This window comes from Camelina sativa, chromosome 10 (genome assembly GCF_000633955.1).
Source record: "Camelina sativa cultivar DH55 chromosome 10, Cs, whole genome shotgun sequence".
NCBI classification, from domain to species: Eukaryota; Viridiplantae; Streptophyta; class Magnoliopsida; order Brassicales; family Brassicaceae; genus Camelina; species Camelina sativa.
In genome coordinates, this window is record NC_025694.1 from 9,810,633 (window position 1) to 9,824,442 (window position 13,810).

The 13,810-nt window shown below is 37.6% G+C and overlaps 3 protein-coding genes across 3 annotated transcripts; 1 reads left to right on the plus strand and 2 right to left on the minus strand.

The window, feature by feature from the left end:
* Nucleotides 5,600-7,215, plus strand: LOC104718195 (U-box domain-containing protein 8-like). The gene has a single exon (XM_010435887.2). The coding sequence runs from the start codon at nt 5,808-5,810 to the stop codon at nt 6,933-6,935; it is 1,128 nt and encodes a 375-aa protein (XP_010434189.1). The 5' UTR covers nt 5,600-5,807; the 3' UTR covers nt 6,936-7,215.
* On the minus strand, nt 8,440-10,099 carry LOC104718196 (transcription factor bHLH103-like). Its single transcript, XM_010435888.1, has 7 exons — nt 9,795-10,099; nt 9,479-9,710; nt 9,288-9,386; nt 9,076-9,141; nt 8,883-8,948; nt 8,741-8,797; nt 8,440-8,636 (listed from the first exon to the last, which is right to left on the minus strand). The coding sequence occupies exons 1-7, from the start codon at nt 10,043-10,045 to the stop codon at nt 8,490-8,492; spliced, it is 918 nt and encodes a 305-aa protein (XP_010434190.1). The 5' UTR covers nt 10,046-10,099; the 3' UTR covers nt 8,440-8,489.
* LOC104718198 (transcription factor DYT1-like) lies at nt 12,529-13,331 on the minus strand. Its single transcript, XM_010435889.1, has 3 exons — nt 13,149-13,331; nt 12,861-13,064; nt 12,529-12,777 (listed from the first exon to the last, which is right to left on the minus strand). The coding sequence occupies exons 1-3, from the start codon at nt 13,329-13,331 to the stop codon at nt 12,529-12,531; spliced, it is 636 nt and encodes a 211-aa protein (XP_010434191.1).

The window sequence follows — 13,810 nt, forward strand, 5'->3', positions numbered from 1 at the left end:
GATTTTTTTAACACTTTCTCAATAATATAATATAAAATTAGTCGGTTGCCTCCGAATTCCAAACACCTGGGTTATGAAGAAAAAAATAATACCATAATTTTTAAGCACAATCCAAATTGTCTTTTATGACTGAGAGAAAGTATAATTTTTTTGTTATAAAAATCAAGATTTTAATATAATATAGTTTTTTCTATAAGTGCAGTTATCTGCATTTAGAAACAAAATTATTATTAGTTCTTTTCTTCTAAAAGTATATCCAAGTCAACCACAATTAATTATTTAAGAGTTTTTTAGTCATGGTCGATGAAGATTTTGTGGGTGTTTTTTATACAAATACAGTATAGCTGGATTTTCATTCAATTAAACCATAAATTATTATTTTATTTATTGAGAGATTAATAAGATTGACACAAACTGAATCAAGATCGACGGATATGATGAACAGAGATAAAGATTTTTTATATATAATTTAGGCTAAATTTTAGACTTATGAAGAGGTCCAAACTAATCCTTACGAAAGGTGCAGCTGAGAGAGAGTATGTCTAGAAATAATGTGTTGAAGTTTAGTATAGTAGTGGATCGAACATATACAGAAAATTGATAATGGAAATATTGTGGATTTGTCAATATATTTAGTTTAGAAAAAATTAACATTATATTTAAAACTATTATTTACATTTATTTTAATCTATCTTAACACAAGTATGCTCTCGACATCATCACCAAAGATGGTCTCTTAGGTGTCAAACCATCTCCAGTTCCTATCGAGCAAAACCACAAACTTGCCTCTGTCAAGGGTCCTGCGTTTGATAATCTGGAGCAGTATCGACGTTTAGTGGGCCAGTTCATCTACTTAACAATCACCAGACCGGATTTGAGTTACGCTGTGCATATTCTATTTCAGTTTATGAAAGCACCTCTCGTGGCTCATTGGGAAGCTGCCTTGTGCCTTGTTCGTTACCTCAAACGTTTTCCTTGCTCAAGGTATCTTCCTCGGTTCATATAGCAAACTTCATATCAGTGCTGATTGCGACTCCGACTACAATGCATGTCCTCTAACACGTCGGTCTCTCTCCGCCTACATTGTTTACTTGGGAGATTCGCAATTCGCTGATTTCTTGGAACACAAAGAAACAGAAGACGGTTTCCTCGTCTTCTGCTAAAGCGGAGTACGGTGCTATGGCCTATACTCTAAAGGAAATCAAATGGCTCAAAGCTCTTATGCGAACCTTGGGTGTTGATCATCCACAACCTATCGACCTCCATTGTGATAGTTAGGCCGCCATATATATAGCTTCTAATATTGTCTTTCATGAGCGCACCAAACATATTGAGTGTCATTGCCATCATGTCCGTGATGCTGTTCAAGCCAAGTTCATCGCTACTCAACACATTTCTACCTCCGATCAGGTGGCTGATCTCTTAACCAAAGTGTTGCCTAGACCAACATTTGCAAGGTTGATGTCCACGCTTGGCGTCCGTCATTACATACCACAACCGTGACGGGGTATTACGATATACTCGAATATTTACTTAGATATGGTTTGTTGATGTATGAAATCGACAATGTAAATAATACGAATATTAATGAGGATAAATCGGAGCTGGTCCTTTTATTAATGTAGAATTGAATCAAGGGTTTACAGGAAATGCAATCAAAGTTCTAAGCGTAATTAATATGAGAATAATTGTTATTTTCTCTCTGATTGCCAAGATTTTTTGGATCTCGTTCTCCGACAATGACCTCTGTTATTTATTGTGGGCTATTGACCTAGGGTTTCTTCTGTCTCTTCCGCAAATGACAGTTTTGCCACTGCGGCCAGATGGGCTAAATCCATGACTTCAGGGCCTAAAATCTTGAGAGTCTTCTATCTGGGCCTCTTAGAATGTTGGGGGCGAAGCCCATATCCAACAATGGTCCCCCCTAGCTTGATAAGTGATGGCTTACTTGAGCTCTTCGGGTACAATTATGCGTCTCCTAGATCCGTCTTGTAGAAAAAACAGAAGATTTTAGGAGCTTGAAGACCTTTTGGAAGGTTTTAAGATGAATAGTGCATTGCACATGTTTTTCGAGATATCATGATAGTTCCGGGATGAATAGCGCATTGCGCGCGTTTTTTGATATATCCGGGACATCAAGAGAGTTCCAAGATGATTAGTGCGTTGCGCACGTTTTCCAAGGTGTGGTGGATTGTGAACGGGAGTTTTGAGGTTTTTATGCGTAGTCGTGTTCGTTGATCAGATCTCGTGGCTCCATGGTCACATGTGAAGATGGTTGAAGGTATGGAGGTCTCGTCGTGATGATGGTTGTTGCGCGATTGCTTGTTGATTTGGAGACTTGTGAAACATTCAAGGCTTTGGCGCGATGGAGTGGTGGTGTGCTGAGTTCGAGGGCATGCTGGTCTCGGCACCTCGTCTCGTTCTTCTGTTCTCAGCGGAGCCTTTGATTTGTTGAGCTTGTAGCGAGTATTAGCGTGGAGCGACAAGATACAAGACTTGCAGCTTGATATGGGCCATAAGCGACTTTTTACGAGGTGTGAAGCAACTTGATACGGGGCATGAAGCGACTTGATAAGAGGCATAAAGCGACTTGATACAAGAAGTAGAGCTGCTTAACATAAGTCGCAGAGCTTCTTCATACGAGGTGTGGAGTGGCTTGGTACATATTGGCGCGTCGGATCGTTTGATGACGTGCTGGCCCTGGAGCGATGGTCCGAGAGGCCCGCAGTTTTTGGAATGACGATGCATGTGCGCGCTGACGATAAGGCGTGTTCTGCTTAAATCTCAGAGGCGCGCTTGACACGGTGGCGCATAAGAGACTCGAGGTTACGAACTAGTCGTGGAAGTTTGCGATTTGAGTGGTTGTTGCGTGTACGTTATCGTGGCGTCGAGGCGTGCATACAAAATGACGTGATGATATGGCTTGACGTGGCTAGGAGCATACGGGCGTCGTGGTGTCGAGGCGCGCATACGAAAAGGGTTAGACGATTTTTGTGATTGCGCCTAGACGTGAAGTCATTTCGTGAAGATGATATTCGTAGTTGCGCCTTGACGCGAAGCCATGGTGTGATTATGATCTTTGTGTCTCCGCCTAGATATGAAGTCACGCTTCATTGGGGCTAGTACGGGCTGCGCGACACCTTCGTGTGCGACGTTGTTATTTCCATTCTTCATTAATTGCATGTGTTCAATTGTGGGAGTATATCGTATACCTTGATAGAGTCATTCTTCTTTGCATGCTAAGTCGAACACTCTAGCGTACGAGAGACTTTGACCGTCACTCTTCTTGGGCCAGGATAATTCCATGACTTTCATGTGTGTTTTGGAAGGTTGCATATTTTTTTTTTCGAACATGTTTGCTTTTTAAACTTGGTCATTCGTACTTTTATTGATGATTTTCGCGCAAAAGTTAGTTATAGCTGATTTTTGTTATGCAAAGTTAGATTATTGTGAAATTACCCTCAAAATAGAGATGCGATGTTTTTGTTGTTTACAGGGTATATTTTGCAGTGCAGGACGTCTCATGGCTTACCCTGGATACGTTGCTCCCCGAATCGTCTTTGAGTAGACAAGATGGAGTCGTCGTACTGTTTTAGGTGCGGTACGGGTGACCGGCTTACATTGTGGGTGCTGCAAGAATTGCGTGTGTGCGAGTCGGGGTCTCGGCTTACTTACTCCGCTTCCTGCTAACTCATTGCGAGTATGGGCTCGACTTAAAATGTCCTACCGAAGTAAGGACGTGGATTATTTCATCACTGCACCCATGCGGAGCGCGTTTTAAAATCGTACACCTGGCCAGGGCGACGATGTGCAAGCTAGGCGTTAGCAAGGCAGTAATGCCCGAAAACTCATTGGGTGCGGCTCTTTTGTCCGACTAATCCCGTGGGCACTTAGAGATAATCATATTAATATTGTCGAGCGTTTTTTTTTTTTGCTTGAGTGGTCCTCTTTGCGTCCACTGGTTTTTCGACACGGAATTCCTTTGTGGGTAGAGGTGCAGTATTTTTCAAGTTTCTAGCCTCGGAGCTACCTGAGGTGCTCGTATGATGGCGTGAAAGGATTGATGGCAAGCGGCGGTTGAAGGTGACTGCGCTAAAAGATTAACGGCCTGCTGGAACATGGGTCGATGGCGTGTAGGCTCGTTCGGTAACGCGGGCTCTTTCATCCGACTCAGGGCCGTGTTGACCGTGGATTTGCGTGTACGATGATGGCGGGAGGCTTGTGAGATGGTTGCGTACGCAATGTCGGGGTGGTGGTGTATGTTTGACGCAGAGGAGTCATGGCTCGTGTGACGATGCGTCAACTCCAAAGCGTGTCCGATCTTAGTGTTCGAGACTTGGCGAGGTCAAGGTCATGATGCTCGAGATTGTGGCGTGCTCGAGAGTTGGTGAGGTCAGGATCGTGGCTTGCTCGAGATTGTGGCATGCTCGTCGTTGCGGGACGCGCATGGAGCGATATTTGGGGACACCAGTGGGAGGACGATGGCACATATTGGCATGGTGAGAGCGCATACGACACTAGCGTGATGGCGAGATGGCTTGTCTTCTTTGGGTGTTCGGAGGCGTGCTTGATGTGGTCGTGTTTAGCTAGTCACGGAGATGGCGAGGCCGAAGGGGTGTTTGCGAGATGCTGCCGAGGGAGGTAGGAGAATCGCGCAGATGATGGTGTGGAGTCATGGAACGGCGATAGGCAACGTACGATGGCGTACTTGAAAATTTTCATCCTCGTTGTTGTGGACTTGAGAGCACGAGATCAAGGGTGGCGAGCTCGAGAGTGCGAGATCGAGGGTTGCGAGATCGTGAGTGGCGAGCTCGAGCGAGAGTATCGAGATTGTGAGTGGCGAGCTCGAGCGAGATTTGTGAGCTCTAGAGTGAGAGACCATGAGTTGCGAGCTCGAGCGTGAGTTGCGAGATCGTGAGTGGCGAGCTTGAGCAAGAATTCAGTATAAAAGGATAGAGTTGAAAATAAAGTTATTGTAAATATAGAGAAACTTTATCATTTTTTGAATTTAATGTTTTAAAATAAGATATAGAGTAGGGTTGGAATAATAATTGTTATAGAATATAATTTTTATTGTAAAATAGTGTAGTGTTGGAGATGGCCAAAGCGACAAAAGTCTTTCCAATGAAATCTTCAGCAAAGAACTTAAGAGGTTGTTATTGAAGAGGTGATTATGGAATTGTAAATTCTAAAAATTAAAACATGTATTTTGAAATAACATGTTTTATCATTGGATTTGAATCCTTCTATTTTATACTTTCAAATTCATTTAAAACATAATATGGATTTTGATATCCAAAAACAAATGATTAAATGAATAACATGAAATTTTAACGAGTATTTATAAATTATAGAACTAATAACACTGAATTTTGATAAATATTTTAAAATAAATGATTGAATAGCACATAATTTTTTTTTAAGATTTTTTCAAATTTATTAAAATTATAGAATGGGTTGAACTAATAACACTGAATTCTCTAAAGTTTATAGAAACGGTTGATATCGTATGCACCCAAAATAACCTTGCCCGGACATCCACGAAACTAAAGGGTTACTTTCGTCATTCTCTAACAATAGCCATTGCTGCAAAAAGCTTCACCGTCCACTCCCACGAGCCTCTCTCGCTGAATTTTAATTTTCAAAGACGGAGAAAAAGCAAGCGTCTTTTTTTTTTGCCTTCGGTTCTCTGCTCTGTTCCTGCAAGAATCTTAAATAAACCCTTCTCTCACTCTCTCTCTTACTCTCTCTCAGTCTCAAATCTTATCTCTTTCTCATTCCAAACCTCGAAAGAGCTATAACTATAGATGGCCTTTGAGTTACCAAACGACTTCAGGTGCCCGATCTCCCTCGCGATTATGTCCGACCCGGTCATCCTCCAATCGGGTCACACCTTCGATCGGGTCTCAATCCAACGGTGGATTGACTCAGGCAACCGAACTTGTCCAATCACCAAGCTCCCGTTATCAGAAACCCCTTCTCTGATTCCTAATCACGCACTTCGTAGCTTAATCTCAAACTTTGCTCATGTGAGTCCTCAGGAATCATCACGACCTCGGACTCAGCAAGAACACTCTCAGCAGTCTCAATCCCAAGCTTTAATCTCAACCCTCGTCTCTCGATCGTCTTCTAATGCATCAAAGCTCGAGTCTTTGAGCCGCCTTGTTCGTCTCACGAAGCGAGACTCGTTAATCCGGAGGAAAGTTACTGAATCAGGAGCGGTTCGTGCGGCTCTGGATTGTGTTGACTCTGGTAACCAGGTTTTACAGGAAAAGTCTCTGTCTTTGCTTTTGAATCTTAGTTTAGAAGATGATAACAAAGTTGGTTTAGTTGCTGATGGAGTGATAAGACGGATCGTTGCTGTGTTACGGGAAGGGTCACTTGATTGTAAAGCCATTGCTGCTACTCTGTTAACGAGTTTAGCTGTTGTTGAAGTGAACAAAGCTACTATTGGATCGTATCCTGATGCAATCTCTGCTCTTGTTTCTCTTCTCCAGTTAGGGAATGATAGGGAGAGAAAGGAATCTGCCACGGCGCTTTACGCTCTTTGCTCATTTACTGATAATAGAAAACGTGTTGTGGATTGTGGGTCGGTGCCTATATTGGTTGAAGCAGCTGACTCAGGGCTGGAGAGAGCAGTGGAAGTGTTGGGGCTTTTGGTTAAGTGTAGAGAAGGAAGAGAAGAAATGAGCAGAGTAAGTGGGTTTGTTGAGGTTTTGGTTAACGTTTTGAGGAATGGGGGTTTGAAAGGGATTCAGTATTCTCTGTTTATACTCAATTGCTTGTGTTGTTGTAGTCGAGAAATCGTTGATAAGGTTATGAGAGAAGGAGTTGTAGGGATATGCTTTGGTTTGGAGGATAATGAGAGTGAGAAAATCAGAAGGAATGCTACTAACTTAGTCCATACTTTACTTGGGAATCCAATGAATTCATGATCTTGGGAGTTTGATTTGGTGCCGACAATGGAAGTTGAAAGGATCGTGTTTTTGTTATTCCACGGCGGTTTTGGGGATTATAGTTGTCTCTGGTTTGGATATGGAGGTAAGTTTGGGGTTCTCTGTGTTGGAGTTTTCCACTTGTTGTTCATGTACAAAAAGAAAGGAAGAACAAAACAAAGGTTCAAAGTTTTCAACAAAGCAATATGCAAAGGCTTTTGTTGTTTTTTTGTTTGTCTGTACATTAAAGAAATAAAAGGATCATACATAGTAGTTTTTACTTCATGTGCTTCAAAAATGTTCATCATCAATAGATTTGTAATCTTTTTCATGTTTTGATCATCAAGCATTTCAGTTTCAAGGCGTTTAATCTATTCTCTGTTGATTCTAACCCTTTGTTTGCAAGTATACATGATGCCGACGAATTACATGAAAAGCATTAGTAGTAGCACTTTGGTTGGTTATAAATTCACTAAATGTATGCATAGATACTGTTTGCTAGTTGAATCACTGTGTCGGTAGATGCATAAACAGTAAGAATCATTGTTTCTTCAAGTCGATTTTAGAACAGTAAGAATTTGATTGATCTCTAGTTGGTTTAAAGGCTTTAAGCATTCATGGATCCAAGAAAAAAAATTCCGGATCTTTTTTTGCTTTATTCTCCTAATAACTGTGATGATTCCATAAGACAAACCTGTCTTTTTACTACAATAGTCACTGGGACAAACCAGTCAGTGTACTATATGATTCCATGTCTACTCCATTTAGGTTTTGTTTTTGTATAATTTAATTGTGGCGTGCTAGTAAAAAAAGTATATGGTCTCTGTTTAATTCGCCACAATGATTTTAATTTTCCTTCAAAAAAAGATGGGTTATGTTTTTCTTTTTTTCTGACTCGTGCTTTTTTTTTTTTAGAAAACAGTGCTGAGATACTGCTTTATTCTTATTCAATCATATGCCTTGATTTGAGGACACACAAACAAAAACAAAACATAGTAGTGTCCTTTGAGGGCCATGAAAAGGAGCTGCTTTCATTAAAGTGATTGTTTTTCTAATAAAAGATCTCCTTAATTGAGATTTTAATTACCTAATTTATTGTTGACAATAAACATCATCTAATTTGTCTTCCTAATCTTTTGTGGATAAAAAAAAAATCTAATTTGTCTTCCCTAATCTTTTTTTTTTCCTTAAAAATCCATAATCTACACCATTTTTTAGGATTCAGACTGTGAATGATATTATCACAGAGTGTGAAAAAAAAATTATGTGGAATCACGAAAATGTGAGAAAAAATTGTATTTTAAGATCACGAAATTTTTTTTGGTCTTTAATATGACACAATAAGTGAACATAATACCATAAAATTGTATGATTTGGTAAAAAACACAAAATTATTTAATCTTTCAACGGGGTAGCTCTAAATTTGTAGGAAGTAATGAAACGAGACATCACATTTTATAAACAAATTAACATCGGATTTTACAGTTCTGAATAAGAACAAAACTTATCTATGTGTTCATGTGTAACGTTATATTCTTGTTTCGTTATAACAGTCTAATTCCAGAAACTAGATGTGTCCAAATGCTGCGAAGGGGTGGAGAAAGTACTTGAGATCGGCATCAGACAAAGACCGCGGCTTCGAAGGTCTTGTCTTGGACTACAACCTTGATCATGAGTACTATTGCTTGATTTGCCTGACCACTAGTATTGAAAGAATCTTATTATGATCATAAGCAAAAGAACAAAAATCAAACTACTAATTTGATTTTGTATTATAGAGTTGCTTAACCGTAAAATTTAAGTACCTGCTTCTGTTCACCAGATCCTCTAGAGTTCAGGTGTGGATCACTCGAGACCTTTTCCTATATTAAAAATAATAATTTATATAACAGTTAATTAAACTCAACAATTTGTAATATTTTGTATATGTGAGATTCTCATGCTTACAATAATTTGTTCTTGTAGAAACTTGATGTACTCTATAGCATCTTGGAGGACAGAAGCAGTGTCTGTCTGCATAAACGTAACCATCAGGAAATAATAATTAGTAACTAAAAAGGAAGTAATTAAATTTCCTAATTAATTATGGCTAATTATAGTTGAGATATTAATTAGATAACAGATCATAAAGAAGACAAACCTTGCCAAAGGGTGAAGCTAACTGCTGAAGCGCGGTGATTCGATCTCCAAGTTTCTCTTTACGAACCTTATCAATCAAAATAGTTTAATGAAATTAGAAATAGTTTTGTGCATGGCCATGGATATAGGGGTTTTTTTTTTTGCATAACTAAATTATTAAGTGATACTGTAATTTCTGAAAAGTGACGAAGTAAGATATTTTGTTATACTAACTTTGAAGCTCGGAAAATGAGATGGTGTCTCAAGTCTTGGCCTTTTTAATGGCTGTGATGACTCAATATCTTCGTGTTCTTCAGTTTTCTCACTTGCTCTCTAAAATTAATTGGTCACAACAACATCAAAATCTACCGAAAGGAACCTCGTATAAAATTATACAATAAAAGAAAATAGATTGATTAACGTACCTTGCAAGTAACCAGACTCTTGCAGGATTGCATGTTGTCGTCCTTTGGTTTGTCTTTGATCTCGTGATCGAAAACTGATACCATTCTTGATTCGTCCAAGAAAACGTCATCAAAGAAGTGAAAGCTTTCGAATAGTTCTGGTTTCGGGCAGTTAGGAACCAATAATTGTTCATTAGAATCAAACAATCCTTCTAGAAAACTATTTATCGTACCGAATCTTTCTTCTCCATGGCTGGAAACGATAATAAAAGGATGGTCAGGAATCAAAGATCATGATTAATTTTACGTACGTCACATAAGACATACATGAACTTACAGATTATATTGACTCGAAACGTAGGTTTGTGAGGTGGAATCGGTAATTGCACTGCCTAAGAATGTGGAAGTATCAAGATAGTTCTCGTTGTAGGTTTTGGCATTGAGGGTATCAATGTTTTGCCATTCATATCTGCCGCTATCGACGACAACTTCCGCGGAACGAGGTAGAGAACAGCCGGGGAAGATGCTGTTGGAGGAGCTCCACCATGCTCCGGTACAAAATCTCGCGGTGTCAAATTCTTCCGTCATGCCTTGTTAGCTACGTAAGCTGTTTGGTTTAGGTTTGTGTATTCTTTTAATTTTCTTCCGAATTATTTGGGAGTTTGCATTAGACAATGATGTTGATGATGGTTTGTATTTATATGTGGCGATGAGGTTTAAGTCAACGACTTAAAAGATGTCGCGAGAGTTTCTATTTTTATCGGTAGTTCCTTAACTAATCTATTAATTATTTGATCATGATGGGATATAGATAATGTATGTTATCAGAGTAGTCGATAGGAAGTTAGGCCATAAGCAATTACGTTAAAAGATGTCAGTTTTTACTAACGTACGCAAATTGTAATTTGAGTTTTGATTTAACAACTCATAAAAGCATAAATACTACAGGAGAGTCTGTGACCCAATATTCTTAAACATTATAAACCAAATTTACTATTTTCAACTGTTATCCTTATTCGCTGATGTGAGATGGTAGTACTAAATACTAAATTTCAAATAGCTACTGAGTTGGAGATAATTGAAATCTGAAACTATAGATGTTTTGATATGTTGAAGTATATCTCTAGCTAAGGTAAGATAAATGGTTATCAAATTTGATTCGAAGAAAAATTGTATTTATTTGTTAGTGACTCATCGTACGGATATTGTATTTATTTCAAACATCATATAACTACTGTTTTGGTGTTTATCGAATTATAAATATTTAAAGGGTCCTTTCATTTATTACTACATAAATGTTAACAAAATTGATGTCACCTTTACTTTATGCATATCAAATCAAATATTGATATAAATATTTGTCGTCCACTTATATTCATTTTTGTGATGTTCGATGAATACGTACAAGAGAAAAGGAAGTCAACGTTACCAAATCCATCGCAAAATGGTTGGTCGGCTCTGGCCTCGTTTATTCCTTATACGACCAGTCGACCACTCATACGGATATCTGTTGTACACACGTACGTACGTGCGCATATATACCTGTCGACTTTTTCTACTTTTTTGCATAAATAAGATAACTTCAAACAAATATAGACCACACAAAACAAAATAAATAGAATTAATTATCTGAATTTGATCAACATCTATACATAAATACAACTATTTACAAATTAATAGTTAGGACGTAACCATATACTGTATGTACATGTACCACATATTTTGGATTGCTAGTTGCTAATTCAAACAAGAAGAATGTAGTTTAATTTTCTATTAGATTAAATAGAAAACATGATTAAAATAAATTGTTGATATTCGAATACGATCGCTAACAAACAATTATGTGTACATATATGGATTAAGTCATACCGTCTGCTCCAATCCACTTGGATTATTTTAGGGTTTGATCTTCTATATAATTAATTCTAGAAAGATATCCAAAACCAAAATACGCTCATGTCATATAGTTTGACTCAGCAAATCATTTTAATATTTTTAGTCAATACATAAATATAGTAATAATTGTAGACCTCTAGTTCTAGTGACTTAGGTTACACACCAACTTCAATAGAAAGAATTGAACCAACTAAAATTATTATTGAACCAACCTTTACTGGATTTTTTCTTCATGTCAATCAAATTGAACTTCTTTTTTTACACGATTTGAGTTCAACATAATTTTAAGACCAACATTCTTAAAATCTCGAGATTGTTGATTTGATTCCTTTGACTTGAGATAACGGTCCATCTTGTAAACTTCATTCCATGATATGAAAAGTGAGAACTATGAATTATTGTATTTGTATATCAAAACCATATTGTTTATTACTTTGTTAAACAATTTTTAGTGGAGTGGGCAAAGTCAAAAAAAGGTTTAACGGTATATTATTTTATATGTAGAAAGTGTTAGTTAAGTTAAGTGATGGGAAAATTATACCATTTGTCTTCTGATTTTGTCTCTATAACAATTTTTTAATAACTTTAGCTTCCAAATTTCTAATTTCCAATCCAACCTTACACAAATGATGAAACGCGGCCAACTTAAGAATTGGCCCATTGAAGTGCTGATAAGCTGATTCATTCTAAGCCCATTTATGATAAAATCGCGCCGGATTCGGATCGTGCCGGGTCGGACCCTAAAGAAAAGATTTTAATGATTTCTATCTTTTACCTCAGCAAATGGTGGAATTTACTTTTGTTTCCACATCTTTTGTAATAATGCTCAAAACCCCCCAAAATTTTGCTACTTAATGTCCAATATCCACCTACTGAGTTTGAGTTTGCTAAGTTATGATCAGCCTCCAATGAAATTTCAGACTCTCTTAGCTGAACTAGATTTAGATCCATAAACCCTAAATTACATTCCTGTAGATCACTACAAATTTCTTAGAAACTAAACCAATCTCTGTTTTCTCACATTAATAATATCACATGATATGGAAGGCAAGAAGAATCTCACTGGCTTATAACATAAACTCTGTTTCATCTGAATCAAATCACATATTCTTAAATTGGAACAACAATAATGAAAATCTTATTTGATCTAGAAAATTTCCAAGGTGTAAATAAACTTATGGATTGCTTCTCATAACTTCCAACAGAAAATCTTTAGTCTGTTCAACATCACAGAGTTCCTCATGTATCTGAACTGAGGAACTAATGAGAATTGCTCCACTTGAAGTTGTTAGACTAATGTCGATGATCTCGAATCCGAGAAACCTCATAACCTCCATGTATTTAGTAAAGATCCCTGCTTTCTTCTCTGTTATGATCTTTAACCAAAACCTCCTCTCCCCAATCTTACACAACTGCACATTCTCCTGTTCAAGTAAAAAAACTTCGTTTAGCAAAGATTAATAACAAAACCAATCAAGAAAATGTATTGAGGAAATTAATTTAAAACCTCGATTCCAAGCTTCTTCATCTCTTCTTTTAGATGAATTGTTTCAAGTTTAGGTTTAATCATCGTCTGATCAGTTTGTTCTACATCATCAATCTCAGGAGGAGCTTCTTCCATTTCAAAAAGCTTCTCTGAAAGATTCTGAACATTCTTCTGAAGCTCTCCTATGTAAGTAATCGCATCTTCAACAATACTCGCTTTAGTCATCTGAAAACAAAACAAAGATAACAAAACAATCATAACCAAAGTAGACACAAAAGTTATAAAACCTGAGATACCGGAATTACGTACGTTGGTGACAATTGGGACATGAGATCTTAGAGCCATAAGCCGAACATGTAGCTTCTGTCTTCTACGTCTCTCTGCTTCAAGATTTGGAGATTTAAAGCTCTCATCTTCTTCCATATTCTCTTCTGTTACTTGTCTCCTACGTTTCATCCTGTCTGGTTCTTGAAATATGCTTCCTCCACCCATTTTTATGTTTTCTTCGTCTTCTCCTCTAATAAATATTTTTCAGACAAAAGTATTCTTTTTTATTTTTTCTTGTTTATGTGATGGTGGTAAAAGACATGAGTTATATAGTTGTTTCTCATGTAGAGAGAAGTCTGTTAGTGGAGAGAGAAGAGACGAGAATAGAGAGAGAATCTCAGTCTCAGTTTGTTATATTATTGATGTGATTTCAGTTAGAGTCAAACGTAGAGAATGAAAATTACAAATTTTTATTATATGTTTTTGTTTTCATTATTACATAGAAAAAGAGAAAGAAAATAAAAACAATTTATGACGAATTGAGGAATCTTCTTATTCAAGGGTTCAAAACACGAGTCCTCACAGACAAAGGAATGGTAACATTTCGAGTCCCATCAGTCCAAGTGAAACTACCAAAGAAATAACCAGTGTTGCTCTTATGACTTGACGAAACCCTAACTTTAAACCCAAGTTTCTTCGTGTTC